Source organism: Protopterus annectens, chromosome 1.part1 (assembly GCF_019279795.1).
Source record: "Protopterus annectens isolate FY-2018-M chromosome 1.part1, PAN1.0, whole genome shotgun sequence".
NCBI classification, from domain to species: Eukaryota; Metazoa; Chordata; order Ceratodontiformes; family Protopteridae; genus Protopterus; species Protopterus annectens.
In genome coordinates, this window is record NC_056726.1 from 573,154,938 (window position 1) to 573,174,416 (window position 19,479).

Consider the following 19,479-nt stretch of genomic DNA (forward strand, 5'->3'; position numbering starts at 1 on the left):
CAGAGCTGATCCTTGATGTAATCCCACCTCCACCTTAAATGCATCTGTCACTCCCACGGCAGATCTCACCACTGTCACACTACCTTTGTACATATCCTGTACCACTCTTACATACTTCTCTGCCAGTCCCGACTTCCTCATACAATACCACAACTTCTCTCTAGGCACCCTGTCATATGCTTTCTCTAAGTCCACAAAGACATAATGCAACTTCTTCTGACCTTCTCTGTACTTCTCCATCAACACTCTCAGAGCAAACATCGCATCTGTAGTGCTTTTTCCTGGCATGAAACCATACTGCTAATCACTAATCATCACCTCCCTTCTTAACCTAGCTTCCACTACTCTTTCCCATAATTTCATGCTGTGACTCATCAGTTTTATCCCTCTGTAGTTACTACAGCTCTGCACATCACCCTTATTCTTAAAAATCGTTAGCAAAATACTTTTTCTCCACTCCTCAGGCATCCTCTCACTTTCCAAGATTTCATTAAACAATCTGGTTAAAAATTCCACTGCCATTTCTCCTAAACACCTCCAAGCTTCCACAGGTATGTCATCTGGACCAACAGTCTTTCCATTCTTCATCCTCTTCATAGCTATCCTTACTTCCGCCTTGCTAATCCATTGCACTTCCTGATTCACTATCCCCACATCATCCAGCCTTCTCTCTCATTCTCTTCATTCATCAGCCCCTCAAAGTACTCCTTCCATCTGCTCAACACACTCTCCTCGCTTGTGAGTACATTTCCCTCATTATCCTTTATCACCCCTACCTGCTGCACATCTTTACTAGCTTGGTCCCTCTATCTAGCCAATCAGTACAGGTCCTTTTCATAGGTTCATAGATAGGTACTAGGCTATTGGCCATAGGGCCTATATAACCTAGCCAAACAGTACCCTGGCTTTTGCCACCCAAGAAATTTATTTTCCTGTGCCCCTGTCAAGCAGAGCCACAGAAGTGATCCCCGGGGTGAATTTCCTATCTCCCATCCAATCATCAAGATTTTTCTTGAAGAGTGCTAATGAGGAGCTTTGTTTAATATACATATGTCGTTTGTTCCAGAGTATGGGAAGTCTCTGAGACAGGAATCTATCCCTCCAGCATGTTCTGTTTATTGTGGTGACAAGGTTTAGGTCCCTAGAGCATGTGGCTCGGAGGGATTGGGATTTCTTTACGTGGAGCATGTCCAACGGCTCTGGGTTTAAAATAGCTTTGTATGTTAGGCAGAGATCGCCTCTGAGTAGACGATATGTGACAGAGTAAAGCTGGAGTTTTCTGAGACAGTCTGCATAGGGCATCTGTTTGAGACCAGTAATCCTCTTTGTGAGATATTTCTGTGGCCTTTCCAGTTGTTGTAGATGTCTTGTGAGGTACATACCAAAAGGGGCGTTGTACTCTATAATGGGTCTAATGAGTGATGAGTTGAGGGGAACAATGACCTTTTTTCCTGGATGAGAAACCTTTTGTGATGAGGTGTGCCACGTAGAAGGATTTTCTGAGTACTGTGGCGATGTGATTATCAAAGGAGAGACTACTGTCCACCTGTCCCAAGGTCTCTTATCACACTTGCAGTGTTAAGTAGACTACCGCCTATGTGGTAGTTCATGGGTAGAGGTTATGTAGGTTAGTTCATAGGTTAGTACTAGGCTAACTGAACTTGCGAGCCATTTTAAGCTTAACCAATTATCCCTTATGAGACTCAAACCCTGCACCTTGTGTTTGTAAGGCAAACACCTTAACCATTAGGCCACCCTCCCAACCCACTTTCTCCCTCCTTAGTGTCCAACCTTTCATACAACTCTCTATACGCCTTATCCTTAGCCAGAATACAAAGCTGATTAATTATTCATGACCAGTACAGATATTGCATAATGGGCCCATTTCTAGAAGACTTGATCTCGGTGTAAGTGACTTACTACACTGTAAGACTGAGTTATAAATGGGCCTTACACCGGAGTAAGTCACTTACACCAAAAGCAAGTCTTTTGGAATCTGGCCCTGTGCGTTTACTTGAGCTTTATGACTTAATGATCACCTCTTCAGGAGCTAATAGGCAGCCTTGATAAGATGCATTTGGCCACTTCACAAGCAGACTTGTCAGCGAGTTGACAGGAGATACAGGGCTCAAAGTTAAGGGCAGTAGCAAATTTAGGCCATGGCTAAGTGGTTCACCCCCTCAACCTTTTTTTAAAAAACATTCTGCATGGCTTATGTTTTAGCAGCAAAATGAATGCTGATTTTCAAAGATTGGCATAGTAGCTAGAATAAAAATTGTCATGCAATAATTCCAAATTCAAGCTGCAGCTAAAAGCCATGAGACTTCTCACAGCAGGTCAGATGTTACTTCAGAGCAGGAGCAAGTAAAAATTTTTTTTTTTTTTTTGGTTCACAGAATTTCCATGTTTTTGCATTGTAGCAGGTAAGTATTATTATTTATTTAATCCTAACAGAGTCAAACTAAATCAATAACAAACAAGCAGAACTCCACAATGTCAAGTGCTTTAATAAAAAAACAAAGCTTTCGTATAAAATATCCTTCTTCAGTGTCTTACAAAAAATATATAAAACCCAATGTTTTTAAATACAAAAACGATGGGTTTTATATATTTTTTGTAGGACACTGAAGAAGGATATTTTATCCGAAAGCTTTATTTTTTTTTTTTTATTAAAGTACTTGACGTTGTGGAGTTCTGCTTGTTTGTTATTGCTTAAGCTGTTTTGTTTTGCACTTCTCCACTTTACCCTTTTGTTCACCTTTTTTGGAGACAGGATCAAACTAGATACCATGGGCAAAAATGCATCTAGGATTTTCTGTAGATGAAATTATTTGCCCTACTGTTTGCTGTTATAATGCTGACTTTGCAATGCTAATGTGTATTTGGTGATGGAAGCTGGGACACAAACTGAAACTAATGTCTCTGTGCAAATGAAATACATTAATGTAACCATTATTATTTTTCTTTTATCCTGGCAGGGCAATCCAGTTGCTCCAAGCAGGCAATGGATATAGAATCAGTCTGTGGATGAAATGATTGGTCCTACTGTTTGCTATTGTAATTCTGGTTTTGTAGAGGTAATGTGTAATTGGGTGAAACAAGATTGAATGCAAGCTGCGATTACTGTTTATGTGAAAACAAAACACATTGATGTAACCATTTTTTTCTGTTTTTGTAGCCTGTTGGGGTCAATACAGATACCGTGATGGGTAGGCAATGGGGATTGTCTGTGGATGAAATGATTAGCCTTGCTGTTTGCAGTTGTAATTCTGGCTTTGCGTGACCAATGTGTATTTTGGTGAAGCAAGCTAGAATACAAGTTGTAATTACTGTTTCCATGAGACTGAAATACATGAATGTAACCATTTTGTATTTGTTTATCCTGATAGGTCAAACCAGATATTGTCTGTATACAATGGTGATACAGGCTGTCTGTAGCTGGGCACCATAATCAACCCTCCAGCTGACACAAACATCCTTCAAAAAGGTCTCACAGAGACAGATAACTGGTGCCAGCACCATGGTTTAAAGCTAAATGCCAAAAAATGTATAGTCATACCCTTTGGCAAAAACAATATGCCCACAAATTACCACATAGGCGGAAACCCATTAAGTACAGAGAAAATTATTAGGGACCTGGGGACCCAAGTTGATCTCAATCTCTCCTTTGAAAACCACATTGCCAAAGTGGTTAGAAAGACCTTCTACATAGCCCACCTCATCACAAAGGGTTTCACATCTAGATCAAGAGAGGTAATCGTGCCCCTTTGACAGAGGCACAGTAAACTAAACCTTAAAAAGGGCACAGTATACTCAAATCAAGGGGTGGCATAAGCCATACAGAATCAGGCTAGGCTTATAATTGCCCCAGGGCAGATAGCCTAGTATGAACCTATAAACCTAAATTACTGGCCATGCTGTTTGCCATTTTAATTGTAACTCTGCAGGACTAATGTGTTTTGTGTGAAACTGGAATACAAGTTGTGATTGCTGATTTTGTGAAACAACATGCTAATGTAATAATTCTTTCTTTTTTTATCTTGACAGGGTCAAATTAGATAGTTTAGGTAGGTAATAGGTATGGAAGCTGTTTGTGGTTAAAATGATTAGCCCTACTATTTGTTGTATTTGCTCTGGCTTTGATGGAATAATGTGCAGTTGGGTGAAGCATGCTGGAATACAAACTGTGATTACTGTTTGTCTGAAATAACCATACATTAATGCAATATATTTTTTTATACTGGCAGGATCAAATTAAATAGTTTGGGTAGGTAATGAGTGTGGGGGATGTTTTTGGATGAAATGATTGTCCCTGTTGTTTGTTAATCTAACTTGGGTTTTGCAGGACTAATGTACATTTGGGTGAAGCAAGCTGGAATACAAACTGTGACTGCTGGTTCTGTGGAACAAAACTACATTAATGTAATGATTATTTTCTTTGTTGTTAACCAAACAGTGCAAACTAGATACTGCGGGTAAGCAATAGGGATGGGTGGGTCTGTTTGTGGATTAAATAATTGGTCATGATGTTTGCTATTGAAATTCTCACTTTGCTGAACTAATGTGTATTTGGGTGAAGTAAAATGCAATGCAAGCTGTAACTATTGTCTCTGTGAAACAAAACCACATTCATCTAACAATTACTATTTTCCTGGTATGGTCAAAACAGATGCTTTAGCTAAGAAATGAGTATGAGGGCTGTCTGTGGATTAAATGATTGCTCTTGAACAGTGAGAAGACATTATGTGCTCTAATGTGGAAAACTTAAATTTTGTGTTCAGTTATTTATTTATTTATTTATTTATTTTGCACAACTTTAACTAGTGGGGTAGAGAGGAGTGGGCACACACATCAAAAAATTCTAGAATATAAGGTGTTTTATTTTTCAAGACAAATGTGTCTGCAAAATGACAGAATTTATATGAGGTAGTCTAAACAGTTTCATGGACTTTGACTGCTGAGCTGAAATGGAAGTCCAACAAAAGGACACAATTAAAATGTTTGAAATAGAAATGCTAGAATGATGTCAGAAGAACTTGATGGAACAACAGTTTATTTTATTTACTTATTTCTATTTTACATTTGATAAGTCAATATGCACATTAGACCTTAAAAACTTTTCAGGCATAACCCAGGCTGATATGACATATAAAACAGTAAAATTATAAAAGATGCATTGATTGACATCATAATTATTTCACATTAAAGGATTATACATTAAAGAGAGAGAGAAGCATAAATACACATTACATGATTGACAAATAGAAAAATAAATGTCAATTACAGCTGGAGATTCACATTAATACCATCAAATCTGATAAAACAGACTATACCAATAGTATTTTCTCAATAAAGCAAAATTAATTTCAGACTCAGTGATGCAAAATATCAGCCAAGGTAAAAGCAGTAAAGCGAGGTAATCAGTAAAAAAAGGCTTGCATGCAATCAATGTTGTAAGACAGGAAGGTAGAAGCATTGCAGTTTACATTTCTGCCTCATAGCACCAGGATCCAGAATGCATTGTCTGTACTGAGCATGAACTGTTGCATGCTTCACCATGTCTGTGTGGGGCTTCTTACAGGCTCAAAACCAATATTCTGGTTTATGACACTCTAACTGCTAGTACTTAGTGCATTTAAGCATTACTCTTAAGGCCTGTGTCGTGGATTTATTTTATCTATGTGTTGCTTAGGTAAGCCCACTGGATTTAATTCTCCCTCTTCAGGGGTGATCTAGGATCATGGGCCAATTAAGTGACTTGCTCAGAGTCGCACAGTAAGTAAATGAAGGTGCAAGGAATCAAACCGTGTACCTTAGGCACAAGAAACAGTTCATTATTGTCTGATAATTTTAGTCATTTGAGCTAACTACCAGAAAAATTGCTGTAATAGGATTTATCAGTTAACAAATAAATAAATTAAAATGGCAGGATAAGAGTAAATATGTCAAGTATATAAGGGAAAGTGGCCAAGTGAGTAGGGCTAGTAAAGGTATCTAAGGATCTCAGGGTCACTCATATAATTATAAGTATCAAAAATGGGGATCAGTTCTGGTATGGAGTATATAAGGGAAAGTAGCCAAGTAAGTAGGGGTAGTCAAGATATCTAAGGATCTCAGAGTCACCCATACAATCATCAGTATCTAAAATGGGGATCAATTCTGGTATGGCATGACTGTAAAAGCAGCTAAGTGACTGAGCTCCAGTAGCTACCTCTATAAAATTATTATAACTATGGGGAAAGTAAAAAGTAATTAAATACAGATTTGGTAATTAAGGAATTTTAACTATCTATAGTCTTTGGAACTGCTTAGAATAGCTCAATACAAAATACAAAGCTAAAAGCAAAGCCAAAATGCAACAGCCTGTGACAGTAGAACAGTGCCAAGAAAATCCCATTGTGGAGGAGTGAAAGGAACAGGACAACAGCAATTGGAAGAGCCAGAGATTACTCTAATGACCATTTGTAAAGAAATGCAGAGGATGAATTCAAGCACTGAAAACAACATCAGGGACCAAGAGTAAGATCAAGAAAATTACAAATGCAGTGAATGAATACTCAAAAGTACTTCACTCCCTCGTTAACAATGAAGTTTTGAATGCCAAAATACTAGCTGCAGAGGCTAGGATGGAGTTGAATATTATATTAACTGATTTTGAAGACAGGTCCAAGTGGAAAATTTGCATTTTTGTAGGGTATCGAAAGGCTTGGTTAGAAGAAACTGACTAGGTTTCATGAGAATAAAACAGGCAGAATGGACACAGCTGCCACTGGAGGAAATAATGCTCAAAACAGTATACATTGCAGCTTGGATACCAAAATGGAACAAGATATGTCAGTCAAAGCAAATAATAGAGCACTTTACATCATATTTATTGCAAGAAAAGATCCTTACAAGTTTATTGATGCCTAGGCATATTATTCAGTGTGGAGACAGCAGAATCTTTGTAGACCTGGCATTTTCAGCTGCTATCTCGGAAAAGGAGAGCATTATTTATTGCTGCACAGATCTAATGCAGAGCAAAGGGTCTGAACTTTAAGCTACTTTACCCTACAATGTTTTGGATTAGGTGTCCAGGGGGCCTCAATCCTTTGACAGACCAGAAGTGAACATTGCCCTTTTCTCCACTACAGTGCAATCTTGGAGTTGGTATATTTAGTTGGGGGGGGGGGGCAAAGCCCCCCACTTGGGTGGGTTTGATTTGCTTCAGTTTCATTTTAAAGCATTGGTGGCCACGTGGTTTGTTTCCTGGCACTAAATTATACAGTGAATTGGGTGTTCATAAAATTAACTTTTCGGCAACCTCATCTCAATGTTTTGTCTTTCAGTGAAGCAGCTGCTTGGGAAATAGAAGTATATATATATATATATATATATATATATATGTATATATATATATATATATAGATCTCTATAAAAAATGCTTACCTCATATAACAATAAGACATAGGCTGGCTAGCCATGTCCTGTTACTGTGTGAGAGGGAGAAGTTAAATAGAGTACATTCATTCATTAGCTTCTCAACTTTCTTGCTCTATCCTAATATCAGTGCTGATTGGAATAAAGTAGGAAACTGAAAATGAATGAATGAATAAAAAAATCTTATTATATTGCGGCATAATCATCACTAACTTGAGCACCTCGAATTTTATAGGGATCAATGTGTTTTAATGGGTTGCTGGTATAAAAAAGCCCCTTAATATATTCATGAGATAAACATCCACCAACAACATATGGTACTTTAAACTCAGCCAATGTTCTATACAAAAGCGGGTGAACATACTAAATGTGCTCTTTCATAACTTTTCTGGCCTTGAATGGTGTATAAGATGGCAAACAACACCAGCTCCATTCAGAATAACTTACCAAGCATTACTGTCCCATTCTTGTCGGAGCCCAGAAGAGTGATAACAGAAATGTTTCTCAATGCCAGCTCCTGAAAGTGCTGTAAGCATTCGTCTCTTTGATGAATATAATAGGCATTGCCAGCATCTAGCACACTGATTATCTGTAGAAAAAAGGTATGCCATGTTATTGTCACTCTAACTATCATACCAGACCTGTTGTGTTTTATTTTATTCTGTAATTTAGAGATAATCACTTTTCACTGAACTCTCCTTGTTAACAAGGAGAAATTAATAGTAGGCACTAAACAGCCTATAATTGCAAAGTACCTTGCTAAGGAAACAGCTCCTATACTTTACAAAGAAAAAAAAAGCCCCAAACCAGGCATGTCCAAGGGTCAGCTTCCGGTGATTTCTCCTGTCCACCTGGTGAATCTGGGCATACTGGGGCAATGCAGCAATTGCCTCATGTACACAGACAACCCTCTCCTCCTACCACCCAACACTACAACCTGTGAGAGATGCACTTACATAGCCAAAATGGAAGCAAAGCTCTCTCCACCCAAGATTGTGCTAAACAGTCAAGAGGAGAAGGTTAACACCCACACTACACCTCAAGCAACACATAGCCCTTCTAAACCCGCACCACCAACACCCACATATAGCAACACTAAATCCACATATACAGAGGCCCTTAACTGTAACCTGCCCAAGCAACAAAGACCTCTGAAGCTGAAAGCAAACAAACACCAATCACAACCAATGTGTCACATAGTTCACAACACCAGTGTGCCACCCAGCAACAGCCCCTAAGGCAAGACAATGTACCTAACACTTTAGTCATAGGTGACTCTATAGTCCGGCACACTGATGTCCCTCTCACCAGGTTGAATAAGGAGAAAATTACAGTCAGCTGCCTGTCGGGTGCCAGGATCTGCCACATAACGCATGCACTCAAGTCACTCCACAACAAGTACAAATATGACTCTGTCATTGTCCATGTTGGAGTGAATGACTTGAGACATACCTCCCTGGACTACATGAAAAGAAACATGGAAGAGCTCTCGGATCATGTGGCCCAGGCAGGTATGACCCTAGCCCTGAGTAACATCCTGCCTTCGCCCAGAATGATACCACAATATAAGGATAAAATGATTGACTTCAACAATTGGCTAAGCTTATGGTGTCATTCAAAGGGGATCCAGTATCTGTCTGCCTGGGATGACATGATTGACAGACCACGATGCTTTGCCAGAGATGGTCTGCACCTGTCACCCCTGGGATTCAGGTTACTGGCTAAGGCTCTTGCCACCCCTATAGTGCCTTTTTTAGGCAAACTTCAACGGACAAAACCACCACCGTAACAGGTAAATCATGCAAAATCTGAAGGTAATGCTACTCAATGCTAGAAGTCTAAACCTCAAAATGCACTCTCTCGAGGCACTCCTAAAAATGGAGAACATTGATATCTGTGCAGTAACTGAGACCTGGTTCAAGGCTCCAGAGAGCACCCCTGCAATACCAGGCTACAACTCTTACCACACTTTTCGGCCACCAAACCAGGACTGAAACCTCACCAAGGATATTCACACCACCAGGCTAGTTGGCCAACACAATGTGTCTGAAATTCTCCAAGTGCAACTAACACTAGGTTAGACTGCAATCCAAATTGTAACTTGCTACAGATCCCCCACCATACCCCAAGATTCTCACTACACCTTTCTAAACATACTGGAAAATATTAAGATAGAACCAAACACCCTAATACTGGGTGATTTTAACTACCCTGCCATTAACTGGGAAAACTACTCATGTCCCAACACCTTTGCACAACGGTTCTTGGAATTCATAAATTCCAACGCCCTGGATCAACTAATCCATAGTCCCACCAGGGGCTCCAATATCCTAGACCTGGTCATTACCAACATGGGAAATCAATGCTCTATACCTATGGCACCCCCTCGTTAGTCAGGTCTGACCATAAGCTAATCACCCTTAACATCCACATCCCACCCCACCCCCCAGTAAAGAAACCACCATAAAAAAACTTCTCCAAAGCCAACTTCATGCTACTAAAGTCAGAAGTGACAAACTTCATGACACCCATGCAGACGGGAACTGAAAGATCAACTGCTGAATCCTACACTAAGGCACTGTATGAGCACATCCACTCATGCATGAATTGTGCCATCCCAAATAGAACCAAAATGCTCTCATCCCAAAAAATGAAGGCAATCTGGTGGTCCCCTGCCATAAACAAACTTTACAACAAAAGGAATAAACTTTTGCAGAAAAGAGGAAAATCCCAGGATGCAAAAAACTCCCTTACTAGCCTCAGTAAGAAACTGAGATGCCTCATTAAATCCTCCAAAGTTCGTTACGAAAATAAAATTGCCAAAGATTCCAAAGACAACCACAAAGCATTCTATAACTATGTCAAGAATCTAAATGGCAATGCTCAGATCTGCTCTGAGCTAAAACAGAATGGCATTAAATATACTGATCTGAAGGATATTGCCAATATCCTGGCAGATCGATTCAGTGCCAAATTCACCCCCCCCTCACCCCCTAAATGGCCCATCTAAATACCGGAAGATTGCCAAATTCCAGTAATAATGGCCACACAGGTACAAAACACACTCTCTAAAGCCAAGAATACAGCATCCATGGGACCAGATGACATCCCGGGCTGTGTACTACATGAACTACAATATGAACTGGCACCTCACCTAAGTGTCATGTTTAATCATAGCCTCACTTCAGGTTTCGTGCCCACTGAGTGGCGCAGAGCTATAGTTATCCCAATCCACAAGGGGGGATCCACCTTGGATCCCGGAAACTACCGTCCCATCAGTCTGACAAGCCTTATATGCAAGGCCATGGAGCGTATTATCATGGAACTTATAAACAAAGAAATTGGCAACCTTCAAACACTGGACCCCACCCAGTTTGGGTTTGTGAAGGGCCGATCTTGTCTCCTGAACCTGATTGACTTCTTTGAATCAGTCTCCAGAGCCATGGACAAGGGTAAGGTGGTTCACACAGCCTATCTAGACCTTGCCAAGGCCTTTGACACCATCCCCCACTCTGGAATCATAGATAAACTTACTAAGTTGGGCATTAATCCCTATGTCACCCAATGGGTTGCTAAATGGCTTACTGATAGAACCCACACTGTAAAAGTAACCGACTCCAAATCCAGCTCCAGACAAGTGACAAGTGGAGTACCTCAGGGTTCAGTCCTGGGGCCGCTCTTGTTTGGCATCTACTTCTCTGAAGTACAGGTCAACACTAAGGGACTCTGGCTAACAAAGTTTGCAGATGACTGCAAACTGGGAGCCATTATTGAATCCCCAAATGATGTGGATACTCTACAAAAGGGCCTTACAGAAACAGATGCTTGGTGCCAGAGCCATGGGCTCAAGCTCAATGCCAAGAAATGTATTGTTATCCCCTTTGGGAAAAAACATGTATCCATGAATTACCATATAGGTGGCAGTACACTAAACACAGAAAGTGTGATAAGAGACTTAGGGACACAGGTGGACAGTGGTCTCACCTTTGATAACCACATCGCCACAACAGTCAGGAAATCCTTCTATGTGGCACACCTCATCATGAAGGGCTTTTCATCCAGAAAAAGGAGGTCATTGTCCCACTGTACTCATCCCTCATTAGACCCATTATAGAATACAACACCCCATTTGGTATGTACCTCTCAAGACATCTGCAACAACTGGAAAGGCCTCAGAAATACCTCACTAAAAGAATCACAGGCCTAAAGCAGATGCCCTACGCTGACCGCCTTAAAAAACTCCAGCTATACTCTGTTGCATATCGTCTACTCAGAGGCAATCTCTGCTTAACATACAAGGCCATGTCAAACCCAGAGCTGTTGGACATGCTACACTTAAAGAAATCCCAATCCCTCAGAGCTACACGCTCCAGGGATCTAAACCTTGTCATCACAATAAACAAAACATGCTGGAGGGATAGGTTCCTGACCCAGGGACACCCAGACTCTGGAATAGATTGCCCATACATGTCAAGCAGAGTGCCTCTTTGGACCTCTTCAAGAGGAACCTTGACGATTGGATGGGAGAAAGGAAATTCACCCCAGGGATCACGTCAGTCGCCCTGCTAGACATGGGTCCAGGAAAGTAAATAATGTGGGAAGAAATAGCCAGGGAATTGTTATGGCTAGGCTTGTATAGGCCCTAGGGCTGATAGCCTAGTACCAACCTATGAACCTATGGTGTACTTCATTAAATCCCTTGCATATTCCTAAATCTGAGGATCCTTTCATGGTTCTCCATCTCTCCAGGAATCATATACATGACTCCAAACCATTACCTCCAGAGGGATATTCTGTTTCAAACACAGTCCAGTGACTGACAGGCAGCGGTTCTGCCTGAAGTTAGCAGCATTATTATGCACTGAATAGTCATTCATTCATATACACCTTCAGACAGGTAGAACTGCAAGTTCCAAGAGTACAAATAAAGTAGCAGCCGTGTTTAGTGCCGTACAAAATTCTGCTGATATTTGAATGGATTTCTTTAATTTTTCTTCCTATATATCTGCATGTTTCTGCAGAACAGAAATACAGGGAGCAATCTATTTCTCTTTTCTGATTACTGAGCAGCCAGAAGGATAGCGTCTTCACAGGTACTACTGCATTTTAAACACCCAGAGATAGGTAGCAGCCTTGATTGTACCATTTGACCCACTGCCCCCCCCCCCCAAAAGAACCATCTATTTAATTTAAATATATTTCACAGAGCATTACTAGTAATGAAAAAATACATTTTGAAAGGAAATGTTTTCTTCTTGATAGGTCAACAAACTTTTCATTCAAACCATGACAGCTTATCAGTTTTTATTTTATTTTTTTATTTTATTTTAATATGGGACAATATATTAAAAAATAAAACACAAATGTACATATTGCGTTTGCTTGTGATATGTTATATTCTGACATTTGACTAAATAGGAAAGATACTGTCAAAGTAGGAAGCTAAAAATATCTATCCAAGCAAGGTGTCAATAGTGCAGGGAGTTATGTTCTTGCCTCAGAAAGTCAATTCAGCCACTGAGCCTCTAAAACACAAAACAGAGGTAAATTACCTCATTATGAGAAGAGATGTACAGGAAATGGCTTACATCTGGTTATATCTTTACTCAGATGCCAGTTTCTTCCACTACATGAAAGGCCTGTTATTCAGTTCTAGTTGTCTATCTGCCATCTATTTCCATGGGTACTAATCACTTCACCATCAGCACCATATCACTAGTAACTCTATCATAAATAATGAGAACATTTAGTCAGTGACAGGCATAGGTAAAATTTATCATCTTGGCTAGTTTCCTCTCTCAGATGAAGGCATGCATCCTTTCTATCTACTCACTCAGGGTTCCCTAAGATGAAACTGCATGTGTGTCCTTCACTTCATATGATGGTAGAACACAGTTCTTTGTGATATATTTTGCCAGTCTTGATATGGGTCTCAAAAGACAGAAGCAAATAAAATGAGAAAAGATAGAGTGGAACACTGCATTGTCTTACATGTGTGACATAGAAATAACAGATGCTGGAAAGGGTATACGACCCATGGGAGATGGTATAGTGCTATGTACCACAGTAAATCTGATTTATACTGCATTTATGGACTGCTGGTGGAAAATAGGCACATACTAAGAAGACAACTTTAATTGAATAAAGACTTTAATAACATTAGTCAGAGAATATTTTTTTCAGAAAAGAGATCACTGAAGGAAAGAGGTGAGGGAGCACTTAGGGCATGTGATCATTTTCTGTATTTATCAGCAAACCAATCAGGTGCTTAAACTGAGTCACCAAAGGGATTTTTTCTCTAATTATAATGGCAGTGAAAGTATCAGAGTGACCAGCCAGTTATCAGTCAACAGGCATGCTCTTCCATTACCTATTAGTACAGCTGCAGTTGCAGTGCCTGAAATAGCCATTAGGACTGCACAGGACAAGGAGGAATCCTAGTCAGCAGTACCCTTCACTGTCCCTTTATACATTGCAGCCAGACAGGATTCATAATCCTTCAACCACACACATTTGTTTAAATACCAGCCTTCTGAATGTGCACCTTTATCCCTGCTTTGGAAATTTTCTGTAAGTGAAAAAACATACACAGCCATACATAGATGTCTCGCTCACCTGGCACAAGTTGACATGTCCTCTTTAAAATTATTTTTAATTAATTGACTACTGCTGTTTATAGATAGTCTCCATGTACTTGTATTGTATTCATTGACAACACAGAAATTATATTATTTATGGCTGTAAAATAAAACCTGTATTGCAATTTGCATACAAACAGTACTTGCTTTAATAGGTGCATACTAAATTGTTAGCCCATAAATAATCAAATACTGTTTTAATAATCTGCATATTAGTTCACATTCAGAACTTTAAGTACATGTATTTAGTATAGCTGTAGTGCAACTATGAACTGGTTTATTTTATCGTGGAAGGAAATAATTTTATAAGATAAGGGAGTCTATTTCTTTAAGTATTTATGGGTGTTGTATTTATTAATTGATGAAGTAATTGTCTGATGTATATAAAAGATGGTCCTTCAGACTGTCAGGTATTCTGAAGAAGTCAATTGTAATATTTGACGAAAGTGCTAAATAAACTTCATCTTTGTTTGGTATCCTGTTCATTCTACTGTGCTTTTTGTTATTTAGTATAGCTTTCTAAATGTATAAAATCAAATAATATCCTAAATGTCATAGCTTACAATATTTATGTGTATTGCAGCATTTCTTTTATATGGATGTGTTTATGTGATGGGTATGTCTTTCTTAGTGAAGATTTTTTCCCAGGTCATCCGCTGAAAACGTATCACAACCCAGATGAACATCCCATTAGTCATTCAATCAAATAAAATAAATATGAATATCAACATTTCATGTTTTTCTCTATTATTAACTGTTCACATATGCTCTATATGCCAAGGTATTTGCAGACTGGGAAGTTAGATTCTCTTATGTGATTTTGGCACCTGAAGGGACAAACATTTAACTGACCTGTTCTCTAAGCAGTCATTAAAAGAATCCAAACATCTCCCATTGTAATGTGCCATCTAGCTCTCATTCACTGTCAGTTTCCTCCGATGGCTATTAAAAAAAGTAATTATCTATGACATTACTACATCATGCACATTGTATTTCTGAGACAAATAATAAAAGTGAACTCACAGTCTTTTACTTTTTGCCTGACAGGCCATTTCTTTATAAGGACAAATCAGGATTCATTATTGCTGCACAGGAATGATATTAGTGCATGCTTTTCAATCAAATTGTAGTTAAGACCCACCTGTCATTTGTATATAGTGCATATTTTTATAGTCAGAAAAATATTATTGCAATATGTTAGGTTATAAGGCAATTACTAAAATGCTAAAAGAAAAACTTAAGATACAACTATTTTTCAAGCACAATTAAACAGAAATAATACAAAACACATCTGGTTTATGGAGACAGACCACCTTGTCTACAGCAGCATTACTATTCACAACATCAGAGAATCAGTTTCGGAGATCATCCTGGAATAACAGGTCAGCTGGAGTACAAGGAATAGGTTCTCCAACTGAATTTCTCTCTTCATTTGGAAAGGAAGAAATACACTCTCTTCTGTCAACACATTACCTGACTCACCCCAAGTACGGCTATGATAAGACATAAGAAACAAATCTCCATGTATTTACATCACACCTCTCAAACTCAGAGAATGAAATCTAGACTGAGTCTAAAATAATTGGTGGGGGGGGGTCCAAAAATAAGGTCAGATTTTAAATAAAGTTGTTAGAATAACAGAAATTGTGATAGGATGCAGTTTCTGAATGACATGAAGTCTGACACTCAAATGCATGTCATTATTTAATTACTTCTGTCCTCACTGGCTTGCAATAAACCACAAATTTTATGAAGAACAGACAAAAAAAAAATCTGTGGCAAAAATCTAGACATTTTATGAAAATGTGGACAGATGAGAGCTTTGATTTACATGCACATTTGTACCTAGGAAACATATTTGGTCTGAAGTGTCAATACAGAAGAAATGAAGAACAATATTGCACAACAATAACAGTTGTTCTAATAGGTTTCATGACCTTGAACTGGTCCAATGATCCTAATTCTCAAAAGATACTGTAGGGAAAGCCCACTACACAAATGTATGGGCCTTCAGCAGAGCAAATGCACCAAGTGATCAGGGCAGTGAGGTTCATGTGATGAACTATATCAAGAAGTTAAGAGCTGCAACTCAAAAGAATTAAGAAGGGTAGCATTGCTGCTGTGAGGGAAGACAAAAAATAGCTTACTTATCTCTAAACATGGTTTGCACAGTAGCAGTATGATTTGTATTCTACCTACCAGCAGCCTTCTGATATATCTAAAATGATTCAGAAATGCCAGCACTTGGGTGCTCCATTCCCACTGATGCTGTCTTCTCACTCGTTTTCCATGTTTGTTTGCTCTTTTGTTGTCATTCTTATGCTTTCTTTTGTTTCTTTTTTCTTTGGCTTTAGCACTGACTTCATAGCTTACATCTTTTGCTTGGATGTCTGTTGATGGATTTTCTCCATGTGCAATGTAATCAGTATGGAAGCTTATTTTTGAGTCAAGTGAATCCAAACCAGAAAATATAGATTCTGTTCTCAATGAAGACTCAGTGGTCATTTCTGGAAATGAAACAGACGTAATGCTATCCATATTGTGTGACATGTATCTTCCCAGATTCAAAACGAGCTCAGCAGTAGGAGCAGAAATTTGTGAGTCAGTCAGCAGCTGAACATTGTGCACAGTGACATGGTCCACATCAGGTATTTGTTTTGCACTTACTGTCAGTAAGTCACTTGGAACTCTTACAGTTACTGCAGTTGTTTGCAAAGGAAATCTCTCATTCAGAATCTGCCAAACTTTCTGCTTAATTTCATCTTTCTGTGTTTCGGATTTCTGATTGATTAATACAGAAATAGTCTTTGGAACAGACTGAGTGTGCTTGGATTTGTAATATTTTTTCTTTCTGCTTTCTGCTCTATGCCGTTTACCTGGTTTCTTACACTTCTGCAAAAATCGACGTCTTGCTACTTTTTCTATTTTCCTTAAAGGAAATTGATCAATGGTTTCTAAAACTGCTTCTGTCCTAACTGGATAAGGAAACCGTTCTGACACCTGAAGGTTCTTCTTCATCACTATCATTTCAAACTTGCCATATTCTAGCAATAAAACGTTCATCAGCTGGGGAATTATATCCTGATTAATAGCTTCCTGGACCATTATTCCATCTTTTGATATTTTTTGCAGTTTCCCCTCCATCACAGCTCCATGAAAAATAGTTAAGATGTAAACATCTCTTTCTGCTAACTGGCAGTTTAATAGCGTTCCTTGGGCCTCTTTGATATGTTTTTCCATCATTTTGTAATAGTGATTGGCTTCATCAGGTGCTGCAATAATCCAGAGACGTTTTTTGCCTGCAAAATCAGCCAGAAAATCAAGTTTCATTTGAAGTGCAAGCAAGGCGGATGAATTGTTTTCTGACAATTGTGGTGACAACTTTGGAAACATTTTCAAGTCCAAAGCCGTTCCATTTTCATTATTCTTGTTACTATATGATAAAATCACATCGCCTTTAAAACAAAGTAAAACCAACAACAGACAGCCTTTCATCATCTTGAATGTGCGAGTGTGTCTGAGAAACCAGTTCCTTCACGTTTAATTCAAGTGGAAACAGTATCTGCCTGAAAGAAAGAATAAACCTTCTATACAGTATTTGCTCAAGTACCTCCCAGAATTTCAAGCAGAAACAGTGATGATCTGGTCTAAATTAAAGTTCACTTTTTTTCTTTCTTTTTTTTTTTTATCAAAAGACTTATGAGTTTTTCTTCTTCTGTAATGTACATGTGCAAAACATTCAAGATGGTCTTAATAAGGCATGACAGCTGCAGTTCAAGAAAGGTTTGCAAGTGAGAACTATTATGAAATTTAAAACAAACATCTGTATAAAGTGGGGGAAAAGAGAAGACTTAAAAGAAATGTACCAACTCTCAAAAGAATGTCACACATGTTAAAACAATCTGGCTGCACTCATGGTAAAAATGATTGCTAAATTTGGGTTTCTGTCAGTAGTCCTTTGAAGTACTTGTAGCATGGGGTCAGTAGGACAGTACACTTTCATTTAATGCAAGCCTTCCGAGCACCGGTTGCTGGATGTAATCATTTTTGATTAGTATGATAATCATGAATATTTTTAAATGAACATGGCTTTCCACATACTCTATAGAAACAGAAATATATTTATAATGTTATTACTGTTCCTACTATTCTTTAAAAATGATAAAATCAACAAATATGTCTTGAAAATCTTTTCTGTGCATTGTGAGATGTTTGTCTAAGTTTTCTTTAGAAAAGCCCACTTACATGAAACACTAAATGTCAAGATGACATTGCCAAAACCTCTATTCAATGAACGCTCGGATCATCGAATAGGAACTCCGGGAAACAAACCAGTTGGACACCATGGTGAACTTTGCCCCTTTCTACACTGTAGTATAATCTTGGAGTTGGTGTATTTAGCTGGGGGGGGTTAAGCCCCCCACATGGGTAGGTTTGATTTGTTTCGATTTTTATTTTTGTGGAGGTGAGTGAGAGGTTAGTTTCCCAGAGTTCCTGTTCGGTGATTCAGGCGTTCATTGAATAGTGGTTTCGGCAATGTCGTCTCGACATTTAGTGTTTCGGGTAAGTGGATTTTCGATTATATTAAGTAGACTATCTATCTATCTATCTATCTATCTATATATATATATATATATATATATATATATATATATATATATATATATATTAGGTGGCCTACTTTTGGTCCAAAGTGCCTTTGGTCAACTTCTGTTTAACAGACTGCAATGTTCAGCTAAGAAGATTGTCAACAGGTGTGTGAGAGAACAATTTCCAGGATAGTGGATAGTGGATAAAGCCCTTTCCCCAATATTGTGCAATTTCAGAGTTAGTGTGTATAATTAGCGGGGGGGGAGGGGTGCACACACACACACACACACACACACACACACACACACACACACACACACACACACACACATGCATATATACATGTATACATAGGAGGTTACTAGGCTAACGGCCCCAGGGCCCTTACAAGCCTAGGCAAGTTCAACCCATGTTCCCAAGGGTGTCTAGTTCACGCAGACACTAAAATCAGCATCTGTTGCCCCTGTCCAAGAGGGACACAGGTGTAACCCCCCAGGGTGAATTTCTGGTTGCCCATCCAGTCGCCCAAATTATGCCTAAATAGGGCCAACACAGGGCTTTGTTTAACATGAATAGGAAGCTTGTTCCATTCCAAAGGTAGGGCAACCTCTGTGAAACAACTCTGTCTCTCCAGCAAGTTCTGTTGATGTCCCTTACCATGTTAAGGTTTTTTGAGCGAGTGACCCATGTGCCATTTGATGTGAATAGTGGACATTCTTTTGATTAAGCACTCTTTTTCTTGAAAGTAAAAATGCTGCTGGCTTGTGTTTTCGAAAATTAGCTGATCTCACAAGTTACCTTTTTTCTGTGTCAGACCATGCTACAGAAGGGA

At 38.9% G+C, this 19,479-nt stretch overlaps 1 protein-coding gene across 1 annotated transcript in view; it reads right to left on the reverse strand.

The window, feature by feature from the left end:
- The window catches only part of LOC122813360 (coiled-coil domain-containing protein 80-like), a 141,280-nt gene extending 123,675 nt beyond the window's left edge, over positions 1-17,605 (reverse strand). Inside the window, exons 1-2 of the mRNA XM_044085637.1 lie at positions 16,257-17,605; positions 7,867-8,008 (exon numbers count right to left, since the gene is read on the reverse strand). Coding sequence (XP_043941572.1) covers positions 7,867-8,008; positions 16,257-17,555 — 1,441 coding nt within the window. The 5' untranslated portion in view covers positions 17,556-17,605. The remainder of the gene's footprint in view (positions 1-7,866; positions 8,009-16,256) is intronic.
- Between the last annotated feature and the right edge of the window lie 1,874 nt (positions 17,606-19,479).